Source organism: Pristiophorus japonicus, chromosome 8, assembly GCF_044704955.1.
Source record: "Pristiophorus japonicus isolate sPriJap1 chromosome 8, sPriJap1.hap1, whole genome shotgun sequence".
Classification (NCBI taxonomy): Eukaryota; Metazoa; Chordata; class Chondrichthyes; family Pristiophoridae; genus Pristiophorus; species Pristiophorus japonicus.
Window position 1 is genome coordinate 165,093,951 of NC_091984.1, and position 18,288 is coordinate 165,112,238.

The 18,288-nt window shown below is 46.3% G+C and overlaps 1 protein-coding gene across 1 annotated transcript in view; it reads left to right on the forward strand.

Moving 5' to 3' along the window:
- specc1la (sperm antigen with calponin homology and coiled-coil domains 1-like a) overlaps window positions 1-18,288 on the forward strand; it is a 477,385-nt gene that overhangs the window by 34,977 nt on the left and 424,120 nt on the right. Inside the window, exon 2 of the mRNA XM_070888305.1 lies at window positions 4,113-4,305. Coding sequence (XP_070744406.1) covers window positions 4,113-4,305 — 193 coding nt within the window. The remainder of the gene's footprint in view (window positions 1-4,112; window positions 4,306-18,288) is intronic.

Consider the following 18,288-nt stretch of genomic DNA (forward strand, 5'->3'; position numbering starts at 1 on the left):
GTAGTGGTTAGCACTGCCATTGATAAACTGACTAACCTGCTGAATTACTCGTCTAATGCACAGAATTGGGGAAAAGCTAATTTTGCTAAGTTAAACAGTGATTTGGAAACAGCTACTTGTGGGTAAATCAGTGTCGGAACAGTGGGAGGCATTCAAGGAGGATATCCAGAAGGCTCAGGCCAAACATGTGCCCTTAAAGAAAAAGGGTGTGAATAATAATTCTAGAGCACCCTGGATGTCTAGTGACTAACCGGGGAGGATAAAGAAAAAAAGGGAAGCTTATGTCATATACCAATGTTAAATACTAAAGAATCTTAGAGGAATGTAGAAAGTTAAGAGGCAAAATTTAAAAGGATATTAGAAATGCTAAGAGAGAGCACAAAAAATTATTTGCTAGTAAAATTAAGGAAAACCCTAAGATGTTCTATAAATACATTGAGTAAAAGGGTAACTAAAGAAAGGGTAGGGCCTATTAGAGACCATGAGGGTAATCTTTGTGTGGAAGCGGAAGATGTTGAGAAGGCTCTTAACGAATACTTTGCATCTGATTTCATAAGGAAAGGGGCAAAGCAGATATTGCTATCGAGGAGGAGTGTGATATTCTGGATTAAATAAATATATAGAGAGATGTAGTATTAAGGGGTTTAGTAGCTTTGAAAGTAGATAAATCCCCAGGCCCGGATGAAATACATCCCAGCTGTTGAGCGAAGTAAAAGAGGAAATAGCAGAGGCCTTGACCATCATTTTCCAGTCCTCTTTGGATCTGGGCATGGTGCCGGAGGACTGCTAATGTAGTACCCTTGTTTAAGAAGGGAGAAAGGGATAGGCCGAGTAATTACAGGCCTGTCAGCCTAATCTCAGTGGTGGGAAAATTATTGGAAAAATCCCAAAAGATAGGATAAATCTGCATTTGGAAAGGCAAGGATTAATTAGGGACAGCCAGCACGGATTTGTTAAGGAAAGATCATGTTCGACTAACCTAATTAAATTTTTTGAGGAGTTAACCATGAGGGTAGTGCGTACGATATAGTGTATATGGATTTTAGCAAAACTTTTGATAAGGTCCCACATGGTAGACTGGTCATGAAGGCTAAAGCCCATGGGATCCAGGGCAAAGTGGCAAGTTGGATCCAAAATTGGCTTGGAGGTAGGAAGCAAAGGGTTGATGGATGTTTTTGTGACTGGAAGGCTGTCTCCAGTGGGGTTCCACAGGGCTCAGTACTGGGTCCCTTGCTTTTGTGGCATTTTTAACAATTTAGATTTGAATTTAGAGAGTATGATTAAGAAGTTTGCAGACAATACTAAAATTGGCTGTGTTGTTGATAATGAAGAGGAAAGTCATGGGCTGCAGGAGGATTATCAATCTACTGGTCAGGTGGGCAGAGCAGTGGCAAATGGAATTTAAATCAGAGAAGTGTGAGGTAATGCACTTTGGGAAGGCTAATAAGGAAAGGGGTATACACATTAAGCTGTAGGCCACTTAATAGTGTAGATAATCAAAAAGGGACCTTGGAGTGATTGTCCACAGATCCCTGAAAGTAGCAGGCCAGGTGGATAAGGTGGTTAAGAAGGAATACGGAATGCTTGCCTTTATTGACCGAGGCATAGAATATAAGAGCAGGGAGGCTTTGCTTAATTTGTATAATACTTTGGTTAGGCCACAGCTGGAGTATTGCGTGCAGTTCTGGTCGGCGTATTATAGGAAGGGTGTGATTGCACTCGAGAGGGTGCAGAGGAGATTTACTAGGATGCTGCCCGGAATGGAGAATCTTGGTTATGAGGACAGATTGGATAGGCTGGGTTTGTTCTCATTGGGACAGAGGAACTTGAGAGGAGACCTCATTGAGGTGTACAGAATATTGAGGGGCCTGGACATAGTGGATAGTAAGGGGCTATTTCCATTGGTGGAGGGGTCTATTACGAGGGGGCATAGTTTTAAGGTGGTTGGTGGAAGGTTTAGAGGGGATTTGAGGGGGAGCTTCTTTACGCAGAGGGTTGTGGGAATCTGAAACTCGTTGCCTGGAAGAATGGTGGATGCAGAAACCCTCACCACTTAAGAGATGATTGGATGGGTACTTAAAGCGCAGTAGACTGGATGACCTTTTGTTGGACGGAGCAGATATAATGGTAAGTACTGCAGGGAATCGAATGCAGCCAGGGTGATCTCCTGGACTAGTTTCAATCGCCTGGATGGGTCGGAGAGGAATTTTCCCAGATTTTTTCTCCCCAATTGGCCTGGGTTTTTATCTGTTTTTTGCCTCTCCCAGGAGATCACATGGCTCCGGTTGGGGTGGAGTGTAGAATGTTTCAGTATAAGGGGTGGGGCGGACTGGTTGGGCTGGGTGCTCTTTGCCTTTCCGTCATTGTTCATAGGTTTATATGTAACCTTTAGGGCTGCTGACCGAGGGCCGTGCAGCTCTTTGTCGGCTGGTGCGGACACGATGGGCCGAAATGGCCTCCTTCTGCGCTGTAAATTTCTATGTTTCTATGATGGCACTTTATAAATTGATGTTCGACATCAATCGAGACTGTTGCACAGGACAGTGAGACTAGCTTAGACCAGCAATTCCCCATCTGACATAGCAATGCAGCTTGCTTCTCTTTTGGTCTTTCATTGGTTTCTAGGTTTTCTCTATGTGCCTCTTTGTAGTGGCAGTGATCTACACATAGTCCCTTTTAGATTGCACAGGACTACCTCTCAGTCAGAAGGGACTATATCATTGCTGGTTGTGGGAGCTTGCTGTGCGCAGATTGGCTGCCTTGTTTCCTACAATACAACAGTGAATACGCTTTAAAATGTACTTCATTAGCTGTGAAGTGCTTTGGGATATTGTGAGGGTGTAAAAGTGTCCTCCAGCAAGGTGTGTTCAATGGCTTGTGACTACAATCTCTGACATTTTTCCCATTCTCCCCCTGCCCAACCCAAAAATATTTTGCATTGCCTCTTTCGAAGCTTGGGCAAACTCTTGGAAGGGACATGGACCCAGTCATACAGTACATAGCATACAGTCACCCAAAACAGCTGTACCCCTGCTATAGGTGATATTCCATGCCCTGGCCCCACATTAACCCTTCTGCATTCAGTTTCTTGTTTATTTTGCTCTTTATTTATCATCCAACTTTTTATGTACACTTTCACTGGTTCTACTCCATATTCATTAACTTCCTTCAGGTCACACCCCCATTAGTGGCACATTCTTTAATCCTCCGACAGAGCAAAGACTGAATCATGCTGCCTTTTCTCCAAGTTCTGTGGTGGGGCAGTGAAAATATTGTTGTGAAAAATTGAAGTGAAGTATTTTGCAAGTCTAACCAGCCGTGCCATCACCCCTTACTGTTGACTCAATCCTTAAATCCTTTTTCATCTGTTGATATTCTTGGCCTCACTATTTCTTTTCCACATCTGCTCTGCTGCTGAAGTTGTCACCAAGAAACTTGCACTGAACACGATTCTGCTCAACAGTTATTGCCTCTCTGTATGAAGAATCATTCTGTCTGATAGCATTTAGTGGATTATCTGTTTCATCTTGCCATTTCCAAATTAGTCTATTTTATGATATCGCTTTTCTCCCTAAATGGGTCCGCACCATCCCCAGCCAAGATTATGTGGGTGAGTAGATTGGAGGGAGGTTTGTAGAATGCAACTTGCACAGATCTTCCTGCGTGTAAAAGAATCGTTTATGGAACAGCAACATGACATTTTATTATATCTCCTAAGAAAAAGATGGTGTAACAGCAAAAGCTTAGGGAATCCTTTGTTCGTCGAGAGCATGATTGTGCCTGGTGATGTTATCCACAATTAAACAGCCTGTTACCACTTACTCCATAGGCTCGTATTTAAAGGATGGAAATTACTACTTCTTGAAGCACTAGAGGGCTGTGGTTGGTCAGGAAGAGTCGGTGCCTCGAGGAGAAAATGGAGGAAAACTGTTTTTTTTAAATGTAATTATTTTACAAGAAGCCTTGAATTGCTTGAGAAGTTTAACAAGATTGGTATATTTTTTTAAACTGCGTTTGGGCTTTGAAATTAGCCTGTTGCCAGCAGACTTAAACTTTGTAATGTTACTTGTTCATTTCTCATCCCTTGACACACAGGTTAATGTATTTTTCAGATTCAGTTGTAAATGCATCACGGACTGCGAGCACAGAATGAAGAAGGCAAGCAGGTCCGCTCCTGCAGCATCCAAAGTCCAGGGTACTTGTAAAATGCAGACCATTGAGAAAGTTAAATCGGATAATTGCTCTTCAGTAACAACAGTCACAAAGGCTTCGAAAACAGCAGGGACGACAGCAGCATTAACTAAGGTAATCATTTGTTCGCTACGCTGTAGGTTGTGGAAGAACTTTTAATGTTGGAAGAGGCAGGCCATAGTAGAACTAGATTACCAGTTGCCTGATGTTCATCTTCAGATCCTGTCACCTCCCACCCAGAGCCGGATCTCAGCATGTTCATACATCTTCAGCAAGTGAAGTCGAGCAGTGTGATCTTGGGTACTGACCGATAGATACTTTTTTTTAGATCATCTTGAGTTGTTTTTCAGGACTGTATTGGGGAAAACTTGTTAGCCAAGAGTGTCGTGCCTCAAATCATTTTTCATCAGTCTGATGAGAAAATGTGTCTGACCTATTTTATTGTCAGCCTGAACTGTAGATCTATTTGTTTTTGCTTGTCAACCAGAAAGCTGGTTGGCAAGAGCCTAATGTGACACTGATATTGTACCCATGTGCTTTGTAATTCTAGAATGAAAGAATTTTACAGAAGCAAGCCATTCGGCCAATTCAGCACGATCGTTCTTTTCCACCCACCTGGATGAATGGTCTGTGATATAACATGCCATCATTCTGCTGTTAATACTGAAGTTCCTTGCCCTTTTCGTACTCCCTTATTATGAGCTGGTCGGGACATTAATACATTTCAATGATCATGTTGTTAAAACTATATTTCTGGGGTTGACTTGTACTGATCAGTCACTGCCCTGAGCTGAATATTTCGTTGCTGCTCTGAAATCCATTCTGCAACATCAATGAACTCCGACTGTCAGAAACCCAAACACATCCTCGATGGACTTCCAGGGGATATTAAACGGGACCATGTCATTCTCGGAGAGATTGAAATGCCAAATATTACTCACATTTTGAAAAGAATCTGTAATATATTTAAAAAAATTAAATTGTAGAAAATAAAAGTGATAACATCAGAACTTTTTAAAAAGGCACTTGTTGTTTTACTGTTTAAAAATTCCTGACCTTTTTAACTGAGCAGATTTGCTTTGAGCAAATAATGAATGCGGGCTCTGCAAATTTGAGGTGATCTATCAGTCTGATGAGGAATATTGGGTGATCCTCTGAGGCTCCAGCGTGGAGCAGGGCAAGCTATAGTCACACAGTAAGTGCTGAGCCTTCTACTATTCGCAGTCAGTTATTAAATACATCGTAGAATTAATATAGCCACTGACACAGTAATTGTTGACTGGGTTGTCGTATTCAGAAAAGAGTGGGACTGGTCCCTGATCCAGCAGAGGATGATGGTTGGTTTAAGGACAGAAGAGAAATAAATGAACAGGGCCTGATCGGGTCCAGCTGGATGGACTTTCTCAGTTTTGCTTTCTTGAACTTGTTCTTGGTTTGGTTCTATTACTGAAGTTAATATATGGTTAAATCACACTATAAACTGACTGATGGTCCTCTTTCAATCTGGGAAAAAAGCACTTTGATTGTTAACTGGGTAAAGTGCTAGTATCTGAGTAGCCTGACATAGCTTTGCAATAACCACAGGCTAATGGTTTGAAATGGCTACAGTCACAACTTATTCTAATACTGTCTCTCTATTTGGCTGTTAGGAGACCAATCATCCTTCCCTATTAAGCCACAGCATTATTGTGGTTTATTTATTGAACAGAAGGTGGTGAATGTGGCAGGGAAGTTAATCGTGGTTTTATGCATTTGCTAACTATTGCTGCTTAATCATTAATGAACAGGAACTCCATTTCAGCGGTTGATTTTATGCGGCTTCGGTTTTGTGATTTAACTATCTACATGGTGCTGTTACTGTTTACATTTGTTGAAGTAGTGGATTTGTGGAATTGCCTCTTAGTAGAAGCAGCTAATTCTGTACCCTTTTCAATCCTTTGTATAAAAAAGAAAAAAAAGCTGCATCTAGTAAAGAATGAGATTAAGGATTATAAGAACATTGCCATATGATCAGATGTAGTATGGAATTGAATAGTTTAGGTACTGCTGCAACCATCTAAGTCAGAATGCAACAAGGCAGACCCGTAAGGGAGGGATCTAATAGAGGTTTTCAAAATTATGAAAGGTTTTGACATGATAAATATTGAAAAATTATTTCCGCTGATCAGCGAATTGTATCAAAGTAAGAAAGAACTTGCAATTATATAGCAACTTTCATGTCCTTAGGACGTGCCAAAGCACTTCACAGTCAGTGAAGTCCTTTAAAATTATGATCACTGTTGTAAGGTAGGGAAATGCAAAAGCCAATTTGTGCACAAGTCCCAGAAACTTGAGGAATAACTTGGCCAGAACATCAGGAAACTATCCTGCTGCTCTTTAACCAATGCCATGGGATCTTTCTCATCCACTTGAGAGAACAGATGGGGCATTAGTTTAACATCTCATCTGAAACATGGTGCCCCTGACATTGCAGCACTCGCTCAGTACTGCACTGAAGTATCAACCTAGATTATGCGCTTAAGTCTCAAGTGGGGCTTGAACCTACAACCTACTGACTCTGAGGTGAGAGTGCTACCATTGAGCCAAGGCTGGCAAGGGGGCATAGACTGAGGACTAACAAGGTAGGATGAAGGAGGGAGTGAGAAGAAATGTAGTAGGGTTATTAGAACATGGAATGCTTTACCACAAGTGACTCTTGAGATAGAGACTATAACATCATTTAAGAGGGAATTGTATAAGTTTCTGAAAAGAAAGACTATAACAGGATTAGAATAGATAACTCCAGTTTAAGAGTTAACATTGACACAGGCTAGGTGGGTCAAATTCCCTCAGTCTGTACTGTAATTTCTATGAATCTGTCATTATAAAGTATAGAAAGTTGAGTCTAAAGAAGCAGCCAAGGTCAGTCAGGTAAAGTTTGTAAATAGGAAAACTAGTGGCAGTTGAAATGAAAGCAGGCTAAGTGTAAGGTATTACACAGAGGGAGAACAAGAGGAGGGAGAACAAGAGGAGGGAGAGAGAAAACAGGGAATTATAGACCGGTCAGCCTGACATCAGTAATGGGTAAAATGATGGAATCAATTATTAAGGATGTCATAGCAGCGCATTTGGAAAGAGGTGACATGATAGGTCCAAGTCAGCAGGGATTTGTGAAAGGGAAATCATGGTTGACAAATCTTCTGGAATTTTTTGAGGATGTTTCCAGTAGAGTGGACGAGGGAGAACCAGTTGATGTGGTGTATTTGGACTTTCAGAAGGCTTTCGACAAGGTCCCACACAAGAGATTAATGTGAAAAGTTAAAGCACATGGGATTGGGGGTAGTGTGCTGACGTGGATTGAGAACTGGTTGTCAGACAGGAAGCAAAGAGTAGGAGTAAATGGGTACTTTTCAGAATGGCAGGCAGTGACTAGTGGGGTACCGCAAGGTTCTGTGCTGGGGCCCTAGCTGTTTACATTGTACATTAATGATTTAGACGAGGGGATTAAATGTAGTATCTCCAAATTTGCAGATGACACGATGTTGGGTGGCAGTGTGAGCTGCGAGGAGGATGCTATGAGGCAGCAGAGTGACTTGGATAGGTTAGTTGAGTGGGTAAATGCATGGCAGATGAAGTATAATGTGGATAAATGTGAGGTTATCCACTTTGGTGGTAAAAACAGAGAGACAGACTATTATCTGAATAGTGACAGATTAGGAAAAGGGGAGGTGCAACGAGACCTGGGTGTCATGGTACATCAGTCATTGAAGGTTGGCATGCAGGTACAGCAGGTGGTTAAGAAAGCAAATGGCATGTTGGCCTTCATAGCGAGGGGATTTGAATACAGGGGCAGGGAGGTGCTGCTACACCTGGAGTATTGTGTACAGTTTTGGTCTCCTAACCTGAGGAAGGACATTCTTGCTATTGAGGGAGTGCAGCGAAGGTTCACCAGACTGATTCCCGGGATGACGGGACTGAACTATCAAGAAAGACTGGATCAACTGGGCTTGTATTCACTGGAGTTCAGAAGAATGAGAGGGGACCTCATAGAAACGTTTAAAATTCTGATGGGTTTAGACAGGTTAGATGCAGGAAGAATGTTCCCAATGTTGGGGAAGTCCAGAACCAGGGGTCACAGTCTAAGGATAAGGGGTAAGCCATTTAGGACCGAGATGAGGAGAAACTTCTTCACCCAGAGAGTGGTGAACCCGTGGAATTCTCTACCCCAGAAAGTTGTTGAGGCCAATTCACTAAATATATTCAAAAAGGAGTTGGATGAAGTCCTTACTACTAGGGGGATCAAGGGATATGGCGAGAAAGCAGGAATGGGGTACTGAAGTTGCATGTTCAGCCATGAACTCATTGAATGGCGGTGCAGGCTAGAAGGGCCGAATGGCCTACTCCTGCATCTATTTTCTATGTTTCTTTTCTATGTAACAAGTGGTGACACATGTACGTGTGATTGGCGCCAAATTGCAAAGGGTGCAGTTTGAAGCCCGAAGAGTATAGCCATTGTGTAGTAGCACCTGGCAAAACAAGTACGATGCTGAATGAAACAGCCAGGTTAGTACATTTGAAATTGGAGGATGTCCTGCTCCAGACTGTGCAGTGTTCTGGTCCAACCACACTTTCAGTACTGTGTCCAGTTTGGAAACCAAATTACTAACATTTAAACACCAGCCCTGGAGACAGTATGTAGGGGAACCAAGAGACTGATCTCTGCACCAGAGTACTGCATTATGAGGAAAGAATTGGAGAAACTGCCTTGAAAGGAGGTGATTAAGAAGGGACTTCATAGAAGTGCATAAGAGCGATGGTGTAAATGCAAAACACTACTTCAAAATGGTGTCTGGAAATTCTTTTTGTGCATAGATCAATGTAGAATGAATTTTTGGGTAGGTTATTGGAGGCAAAAACCTTAGAATCATTAAGAAGCAGTTGCATGCTGTGATGGGTGTTATTTTTATGGTCTTGGGAAGGTATATTGGTGAGTGGGTGTGTGGTTACTTCCCTGAAGAAATAAGTGAATTGTATAGAATCATGATGAGGCAAACTACATATGTGGAGGGAATGGGTTTGAATGATTTTATTCCGTACTGGTTTGCACTTTACTGCAGTGATGCCATGTCTGTACAGGTATGACTGAGATCATGATACATGAGTAACAAAGTGAGAAATACACACACAAAATTCTTGGCAAGCTCTGGCAATTTAAATATAGCTGGGTTTTTGCTCGTCATAACATGAGAAGTGCCAGTACTTTTCATTATTTCAAGATCCTTTTCTGTCATCTACTACATTTGACCGGTTGCAGAGGCTGCCAGAAGCTACTCGAGCCAGTGATTAAAAATGTACCCTGGAACAAAGACTTGCCTGTACGTTTAAAAAGTTTTTTAAAAGCAACCAATAACAATTTGATAAGGTGCCACATAAAAGGTTACTACATACGATAAGAGCTCACAGGGTTGGGGGTATTATATTACCTTGGAAAGAGGCTTGGCTAACTAACCGAAAACACAGTCGGGATAAATGGGTCATTTTCCGGTTGGCAAACAGTAACTAGTGGGGTGCCACAGGGATCAATCCTGGGGCCTCAACTATTTACAATCTATATTAATGACTTGGATGAAGGGACCAAGTATATTGTAGCCAACAGAGTCTGCAAAGTTTAATAGGTAGATAGGTTAAGTGAGTGGGCAATAATTTGGCAGATGAAGTATAATGTGGGAAAATGTGAGGTTATCCACTTTGGTTGGAAGAATAGAAAAACAAGATATTATTTAAACGGAGAAAGACTACAAAATGCTGTGGTACAAAGGGACCTGGGGGATCCTTGTACATGAAACACAAAAAGATAGTGTGCAGGTACAGCAAGTGATTAGGAAGGCAATTGGAATGTTGGCCTTTATTGCAAGGGGGATGGAGTATAAAAGTAGGGAAGTCTTGCTACAACTGTACAGGCATTGGTGAGACCACACCTGGAGTACTGTGTACAGTTTTGGTCTCCTTATTTATGGAGGGATATACTTGCATTGGAGGCAGTTCAGAGAAGGTTCACAGGATTGATTCCTGGGATGAAGGAGTTGTCTTATGAGGAAAGGTTGAGCAGATTGGGCCTCTACTCATTGGAGTTTAGAAGAATGAGAGGTGATCTTATTGAAACATGTAAGATTCTGAGGAGGCTTGACAGGGTAGATGCAGAGAGGTTGTTTCCCCTCGTGGGGGAATCTAGAATTAGGGGGAATAGTTTCAGAATAAGGGGTCGCCCATTTAAAACTGAGATGAGGAGGAATTTCTTCTCTGATGGTTGTGAATCTTTGGAATTCTCTACCCCAGAGAGGCTGAGTCATTGAATATATTCAAGGCTGAGAAAGACAAATTCTTGAACTATAGGGGAGTCGAGGGATATGCGGGGAAGGGTAGGAAAGTGGAGTTGAGGCCAAGATTAGCTCAGCCATGATCTTATTGAATGGCGGAGCAGACTCGAGGGACCGTATGGTCTACTCCTGCACCTATTATGTTCTTATGTTCAAACAGAAAAATGTACCCTTGTCTGGAGGCCTTTGGATCTCTGATAGCACAAGTATAAAGAAAGAAAATATGAGAGTAAACTAGCAAAAGACTTTAAAAACAGATTGTAAAAGCTTATAGATATGTAAAAAGGAAGAGATTAGCAAAAGTAAACGCTTGGAGGCAGAGACAGGAGAAATTATAATGGGCAATAAAGAAATGGCAGACTTTGGGCCCAAGTTTCGGCCTCAGTTGCTCCTGATTTTTTGGAGCAACTGGTTTAGAACTGAGTATCTTAGAAATTCAAATTATTGGCATTTAGTTTGCTCCAGTTCAAGTCAGTGAGAACAGTTTCACTTTGGAACAGAATTTTTTTTTCAAAAGGGGGCGTGTCTGGCCAATTACGCCTGTTTTCAAAGTTTCGGCAGTGAAAATTACTCCAAACTAACTTAGAATGGATTAAGTGAAGATTTTTGTACGCTGGAATAAACCTTGTCTACACTTTAGAAAATCAGGCGTAGGTTACAAATCAGGCGTAGGGAGTGGGGGGGGGGGGGGTTTAAAGGGAAGTTTACAAACATTAAACACTTCAGTTTTACAAATAAAGAGCCATCATCAATAATAAATGATGATAACATCAATATATCAACCAATAAATCAATCAAAAAATTTTAATAAATAATTAAAAAAAAAATCAATAAATAAAACATTTTCTACTTACCGACTGCATGCTGGGATCCCCCCCCCCCCCCGTGTGTCTCTGTCAGTGTCTCTATCTCTCTGTCTGTCTGTGTGTGTCTCTCACTCTGTCTGTCAGTGTCTGTGTTTCTGACAGCGAGAGGAGGAGGGGGGTAGAGGGAGAGAGGGGGGGCAGGGGGAGGGATGGGGATAAGGGGGAAGGGGGGGAGGAGGAGGGGGGGAAGGGGGAGGGATGGGGATAGGGGGGAGGGGAAGGGGGGGAGGAGGAGGGGGGGAAGGAGGGGAAAAGGGGGGGAGGGGAAGAGGGAGAAGGGGGGGAGGGGAAGGGGGGGAAGGAGGAGGGGGAAGGAGGGGAGGGGGGAGGGGAAGGGGGGAGAGAGGGGGAAGGGGGGGAGGAGGAGGGGGGGAAGGGGGAGGGATGGGGATAGGGGGGAGGGGAAGGGGGGGGAGGAGGAGGGGGGGAAGGAGGGGAAAAGGGGGGGAGGGGAAGAGGGAGAAGGAAGGGGGGGAAGGAGGAGGGGGAAGAAGGGGAGGGGGGAGGGGAAGGGGGGAGAGAGGGGGAAGGGGGGGCAAGGAGGGGAAGAGGGGGGAAAGGAGGGAGGGGGGGCTGAACGGCTGGGCCCAAGACTTTGGGCAGGGCCTGTCCCCAGCACCAGATTTACAGGTAGGTGGCGTTGGGTCGGGAGCGCGGGTCGGGTCGGGGGGGGGGGGGGGGGAAGCGGGAGTCGGGTCGGGAGGAAGCAGGAGCTGGGCGTGGGAAGCAGCCTTATGCACGCAGCCCCAGTGAGGCCATTCGACCAGAGCTAGGGGCTGCGTGCTTCAGGCCCCTCCCACACAGTTTTGGGCGCCTGGAGCTACTGCACATGCGCGCCCACTGTAGCGCGCATGTACAGAGGTCCAGGCACTGTTTCCAGCGCAGGGATCTCGCTGCACCCCCAACTGCTCGTGCTGCGCCGCGCCTGACTCAAGAGGACCAGCAGGGAGCCGGAGAATCTGTACGTTTTTTTTAGGCGCACTTTGTGGCGCGATAAACGGGCGTCCAGGTCGGAACTTCGCCGTTCTAGGCGCGGCCCGAAACTTGGGCCCATAGTATCTGCCTTCACGGTAGAAGAGACAAACAACATCGGAAGAAAGTGGCAGATGGATATAATCTGGGGAAATGTGAGGTTATTCATTTTGGTAGGAAAAATAGAAAAGTAGAATGTTTTTAAATGGTGAGAGATTAGAAAATGTTGGTATTCAGAGGGACCTGTGTGTCCTTGTAGGAAAGCAAATGGTATGTTAGCCTTTATTACAAAGCGTTTGGAGTATAAGAGTAAATACGTCTTAGTACAATTATATAGGGCTTTGGTGAGACCACACCTGGAGTATTGTGTACAGTTTTGATCTCCTTACCTAAGGAAGTATATCCTTCCTTTTAGAGGGAATGCAACAAGGTTCACCAGACTGATTCCCGGGGTGGGGAATGGCCCTATGAGGAGAGATTGCGTGGACTTGGCCTATAGGGCTAGAGTTTAGAAGAATGAAAGGTGATCTGATTGAAACATATAAAATTCTTACAGGGCTTGACAGGGTAGATGCTGGGAGGAAGTTTGCCCTGGCTGGGGAAGTCTAGAAATGAAGGCCACAGTCCCAGAATAAGGGGTCGACCATTTCGGACTGAGCTCTGCTTCTTTGTTTCTCTTCTTTCCCCTCACTCTCTCCCTACCTTGCAATCAAGAGGGTGGGCAGAGCTGCTCTTATGCTGTTGCTGCTCGTGACAAATTGCCCGACAGGTGTGCGAGTCTGCTCTGGTGTAAAACCAAACATCCACTTTTCCTTCTATATTAGGGGTGCTAACTCATTTTCTATGGTCGGCCTGGCACGTGGCGTGGTCAACATTCAGCAAAAGTTATTAAAATAGAACTAGATAAAGATAAGCTATATTTGTACTTAGTCACATTTAGATTTTACTTTTTACATTGCAACAATGACTTCATTGCCTGTAAGGTGCTGTGGGATATGCTCAGGTAGTGTAAGGCGATTATACAGGTTGAGCGTCTGAAATCCGGAAACCTCAGGACTGAGGCCGTTCTGGATTCCGGGTATTTCCGGATTTTGGAACGTCTTTGCCTGGGCCGGGGTAGATGGGGTTGGGCAGCCGAGGTAAGAGGTCGAGGTCAGCCCGCCGAGGTAAGGGGGAAGGGGCGAAGTCGCGGCGAGTGAAGTCGGGCCGGCGAGTGAAGTCGGGCCACCGAGTGCTGGGGCGAGGTTGGGCCGCCGAGGGCCGGAGTTGAGGTAGGGTCGGGCCGCTGAGGGCCGGAGTGAAGTCGGGCCGAGGCAAGATAGGGCCGCCGAGGGCCGGAGAGAGGTAGGGCCGGGGCGAAGTTGGGCCGCCGAGGGCCGGAGTGAAGTCCGGCTGAGGCGAGGTAGGGCCGCCGAGGGCCGGAGTGAAGTCGGGCCGAGGCGAGGTGGGGCTGGGGCGAGGTAGGGCTGCCGAGGGCCGGAGTGGGGTAGGGCCGGTGTGAGGTCAGGCTGCCGAGGGCCGGTGTGAGGTCGGGCCGAGGCGAGGCAGGCCTGCCGAGGGCCAGAGTGAGGTGAGGTGGGGCTGGGGCGAGGTAGGGCTGCCGAGGGCCGGAGTGAAGTCGGGCCGAGGCGAGGTGGGGCTGGGGCGAGGTAGGGCTGCCGAGGGCCGGAGTGGGGTAGGGCCGGTGTGAGGTCAGGCTGCCGAGGGCCGGTGTGAGGTCGGGCCGGGGCGAGGTAGGGCTGCCGAGGGCCGGAGTGAAGTCGGGCCGAGGCGAGGCAGGCCTGCCGAGGGCCAGAGTGAGGTGAGGTGGGGCTGGGGCGAGGTAGGGCTGCCGAGGGCCGGAGTGAAGTCGGGCCGAGGCGAGGTGGGGCTGGGGCGAGGTAGGGCTGCCGAGGGCCGGAGTGGGGTAGGGCCGGTGTGAGGTCAGGCTGCCGAGGGCCGGTGTGAGGTCGGGCCGGGGCGAGGTAGGGCTGCCGAGGGCCGGAGTGAAGTCGGGCCGAGGCGAGGCAGGCCTGCCGAGGGCCAGAGTGAGGTGAGGTGGGGCTGGGGCGAGGTAGGGCTGCCGAGGGCTGCAGTGGGGTAGGGCCGGGGCGAGGTCGGGCCGCCGAGGGCCGGGGCAAGGTCAGGCCGCCGAGGGCCGGGGTGAGGTCGGGCCGCCGAGGGCCGATGCAAAGTCAGGTTGCCGAGGCGGGGAAGAGTCCGGATTTCGGAACATTTTCCGGTTTCTGGACGACCCTGCCATGGATCGGCCCGGTGTCCGGATTCTGGAACATTCTGAATTTTGGAACTCCGGATTTCGGACGCTCAACCTGTATATAAAATGCAAGTTATATTTCCTGCTACCCAACAACCCGTGACTCTGCGTTGTACCCAATATTAAAAAGGCATTAGGAAAGGTTTTACAAGTTATAAACACGCAATAAACAAATAAATACAAAGTTGCAAGACTAATAGATTAGTTGCATTTAGAGCTGAATCTCCCCCCCCAACCCCCCAAACAAATGCTGGACTTGTCTAAATCTGAAAACCTTCAAATCTTTGAAAACCTATAAAATCTTTATAAATCCAAAAATCTTTAAACACCAATCTAAGACACGCTCCCCAGCTGCCAATCAGCCGAGGCAGCGACAGCGAGGAGAAGCCCGACTACCTAATGTAACGCTGAGCGGGAAAGTTCAGCCACTCGTGGACAAGGGCAGCCAGCAGATTGGGGAGTCCGTGGGCCAGATCCGGGACCCGGTGTGTACGTTTGATCCCCCTTGCTCTATATTCAGGACCCGTGTTGCTCTGTCTGGTGATAACTGGGCTCTGTGTGGCATCAAACCAACATCTCTCCACTCCGTGATGCTATGAATTGATGCTTCAGTCCAGTGTCACTGCACTGCTACCTTCTCATTCATTTTTTTTCTTCATAGTTTTAGCCTGACTATGTTGAGGCTGTTCTGCATTTTGGCCTTTGGCCATGGTTTATTTTTCAGTGATGCAGTTGGAGCCAGCTGGCAAGTCAGTTAGTTATGTTTTCCCTTGGGCAACATCCTGTCAGGAAATACTCGAATTATGAAAATTTTAATTGTGCGACATTTCAGGCAGAAAGCTGCAGGCTACAGTCTCTGCCAATGACTGAAAATGACAGGCTTTCTCATTGTGTTTGAGCAGTTAATACAGTAGGCTCGGTTTACTGTGGTATTGTAACACTGGCATTAATCCCTTCATTTTAAATGGGATATTTCTGGCCTTAATATAACAGAATTAAAAAATCTAGACTGACAAGTTAAATTCTCAGTTTATACGAGGATAGTGTGGGCACTGAATGTCACACTGAAGGGATGAAGCATGAGATTTGTACCTGGGAATGTAGGAGTATCCCCGATCTCGGCCTGTGCACTGTCTGGGTGGTGGAGGTGGAGGGGGAAGCAATGAGTGGAAGCTCACAGGGAGGAGGGGACAGTGGATGGTGAACTCGCCATGGCTGCTTTTGTGATTGGTTACATAATGGCATCTGCAGAGGACTTTCAATGCGTTATTTAATAAAAATCTCCTCTGGTTTATAACTCCGCAATGAGCTGAATACATTTCTCTACTGCAGCATTCTGTAAATTGGCCAAGAATAATATCACTGAGGAAATGAGTGAAACTTGATGCCAGGATCCTTTTGGAATAGTTAAAGGAGGCTTTTTGATAGCCAATTTACTTAGAAGGACATATTAGGGAAACACCAGTATTAAAACGTACTGGTTTGTTTTGTCCAGCTTTGGATTTATTCAGTACTGTACCTCATCAGTGTTAATGACTCATTAACTTGGAATTAGTATGAGTGGCACTCCTATCAGGCTGACTGGAGCCTCGCTCTCCTTGGATAGGACCTGTGAGCAGGACCAGAACCACTGCTAATTAGTCTGTAGATAATTGTACACTGACTCCGTGCTGTAAATGTTTGATATTGTAGGGGAATTCTCGTCTTCGGGGCAGATTTTGATGTTGCAGTTATTCTGCCTCCTGTGCATTTACCCCAACCCCAACCCATTTTGCACATCCTCCTGGCGAGACTCCTGCTAAAGAGGAAACTCCGGTGGTACTGCTGCACTAGGAGATGCAATGAGGGACCTCAAAGGTATAAAAACATCCTGACAATTAACAGGAAGGCTGAGAACAAGGGTTTGAGCCAGCTGGAGAGAGAGCAGGCCGCTGTAAGACCCTCCTCCATTGGGGAAACTTTGGGCTTTTGCAGCTGCTGCCCAGGCTTACTACCACCTTCCAGGTGGTGGCCCCAGCACATGCCGGTAACTGAGTCGGAAATGAGGGCAAGCGTCACTGCTCAAATTTTCTAACATTCTTCTCGACAATCCCTCCCGATTTCAGATGCGATCGTAGAGGAGAATTCCTCCCCCATAACCCTTGAATGCCAAAGTTGATATTTAAAGATATCCAATTTGTTTTTCACTGATTGGGCTGTAAATTGCGGCCTCTCCGGGTGCATACGATGTGCACGTGCTCAAAAAGGCCTCGCAAGTGTCAGTTCTTGGCGCACGATGCGCATGTCTTTAGACAGATCACACACATACCCGGGAGAAAGACATTCGCATTCAGAGATTGCCCAAATCCTGCCCAGCGAATGTCCTTCAAACTCTTGCGTCTGGTAAAGCAACAACTTGTATTTATATAGCGCCTTTAATGTAGTAAAACGTCCCAATGCATTTCACAGCAGTGTTTTAAGACAAAACAAATAAATTTGACACCGAGCCACAGAAGAAGAAATTACGGCAAATGACCAAAAGCTTAGTCAAAGAGTTAAGGACCATCCTAAAGGAGGATAGGGAGATAGAAAGACGGAAAGGTTGAGGGAGAGAATTCCAGAGCTTCGGGCCCAGGCAGCTGAAGGCATGGCCACCGATGGTTGAGCAGTTATAATGAGGGATGCTCGAGGGCAGAATTTGAGGAGCGCAGACATCTCGGGGGGGGGGTTGTGAGGCTGGAGGAGATTACAGAGATAGGGAGGGGCGAGGCCATGGAGGGATTTGTAAACTAGGATGAGAATTGTGAAATCAAGGAAATTAAATGCGAATAGCCTGCTTTTACCAGCGTAAGAGATAGAAAAATTAAGTGTTGCTATTAACTTTGCTATTAAAAACCCTGTTCATTAAGGTACTATTAAAGCATATTAAAAAAAAAATCAAAAAAATACATTTTTGTCTAAAACATTTAATATATTCAATTTCAATTAATTTTAAACATGAGGTGTTTTTTTATTGTGTTGTGTTTCTGTTTTTGGAGGTATTCTCATTGATAGTACTGTACAGAGCTTCCATTAATATCAATGAGAATAGTCCATGTTGATTGATTGTCCAGGCCACGTGATCCTAGGATGCGTTTATGTCCCTGGCAGCGTGGGCTCATACACTGGACTGAGAATGGAGGCCTCGGACCACAAGTATACATTCCTCCAGGACCACCAGGTAATTTCGTAAAAGAAAATCCGGTCAGAAGCTTCAGACCACCATTTCTGGGCTACTGCATTCTCCCTCCCCCACTCTCCTCTCTCCCGCCCTCTCCTCTCTCCCGCCCTCTCCTCTCCCCCACCCACCCCCCCTCTCCAGCCCTCTCCTCTCCCCCGCCCTCTCCTCCCCCGCCCTCCCGCCCTCTCCTCTCCCCCACCCCCCCCCCTCTCCAGCCCTCTCCTCTCCCCCGCCCTCTCCTCCCCCGTCCTCTCCTCCCCCCCCGTCCTCTCCTCCCCCCCCGTCCTCTCCTCCCCCCCCTCTCCTCTCTCTCCTCCCCCCACTCTCCTCTCTCTCCTCCCCCCCCCTCTCCTCTCTCCTCCCCCCCCTCTCCTCTCTCTCCTCCCCCCCCTCTCCTCTCTCTCCTCCCCCCCTCTCCTCTCTCTCCGCCCCCTCTCCTCTCTCCCCGCC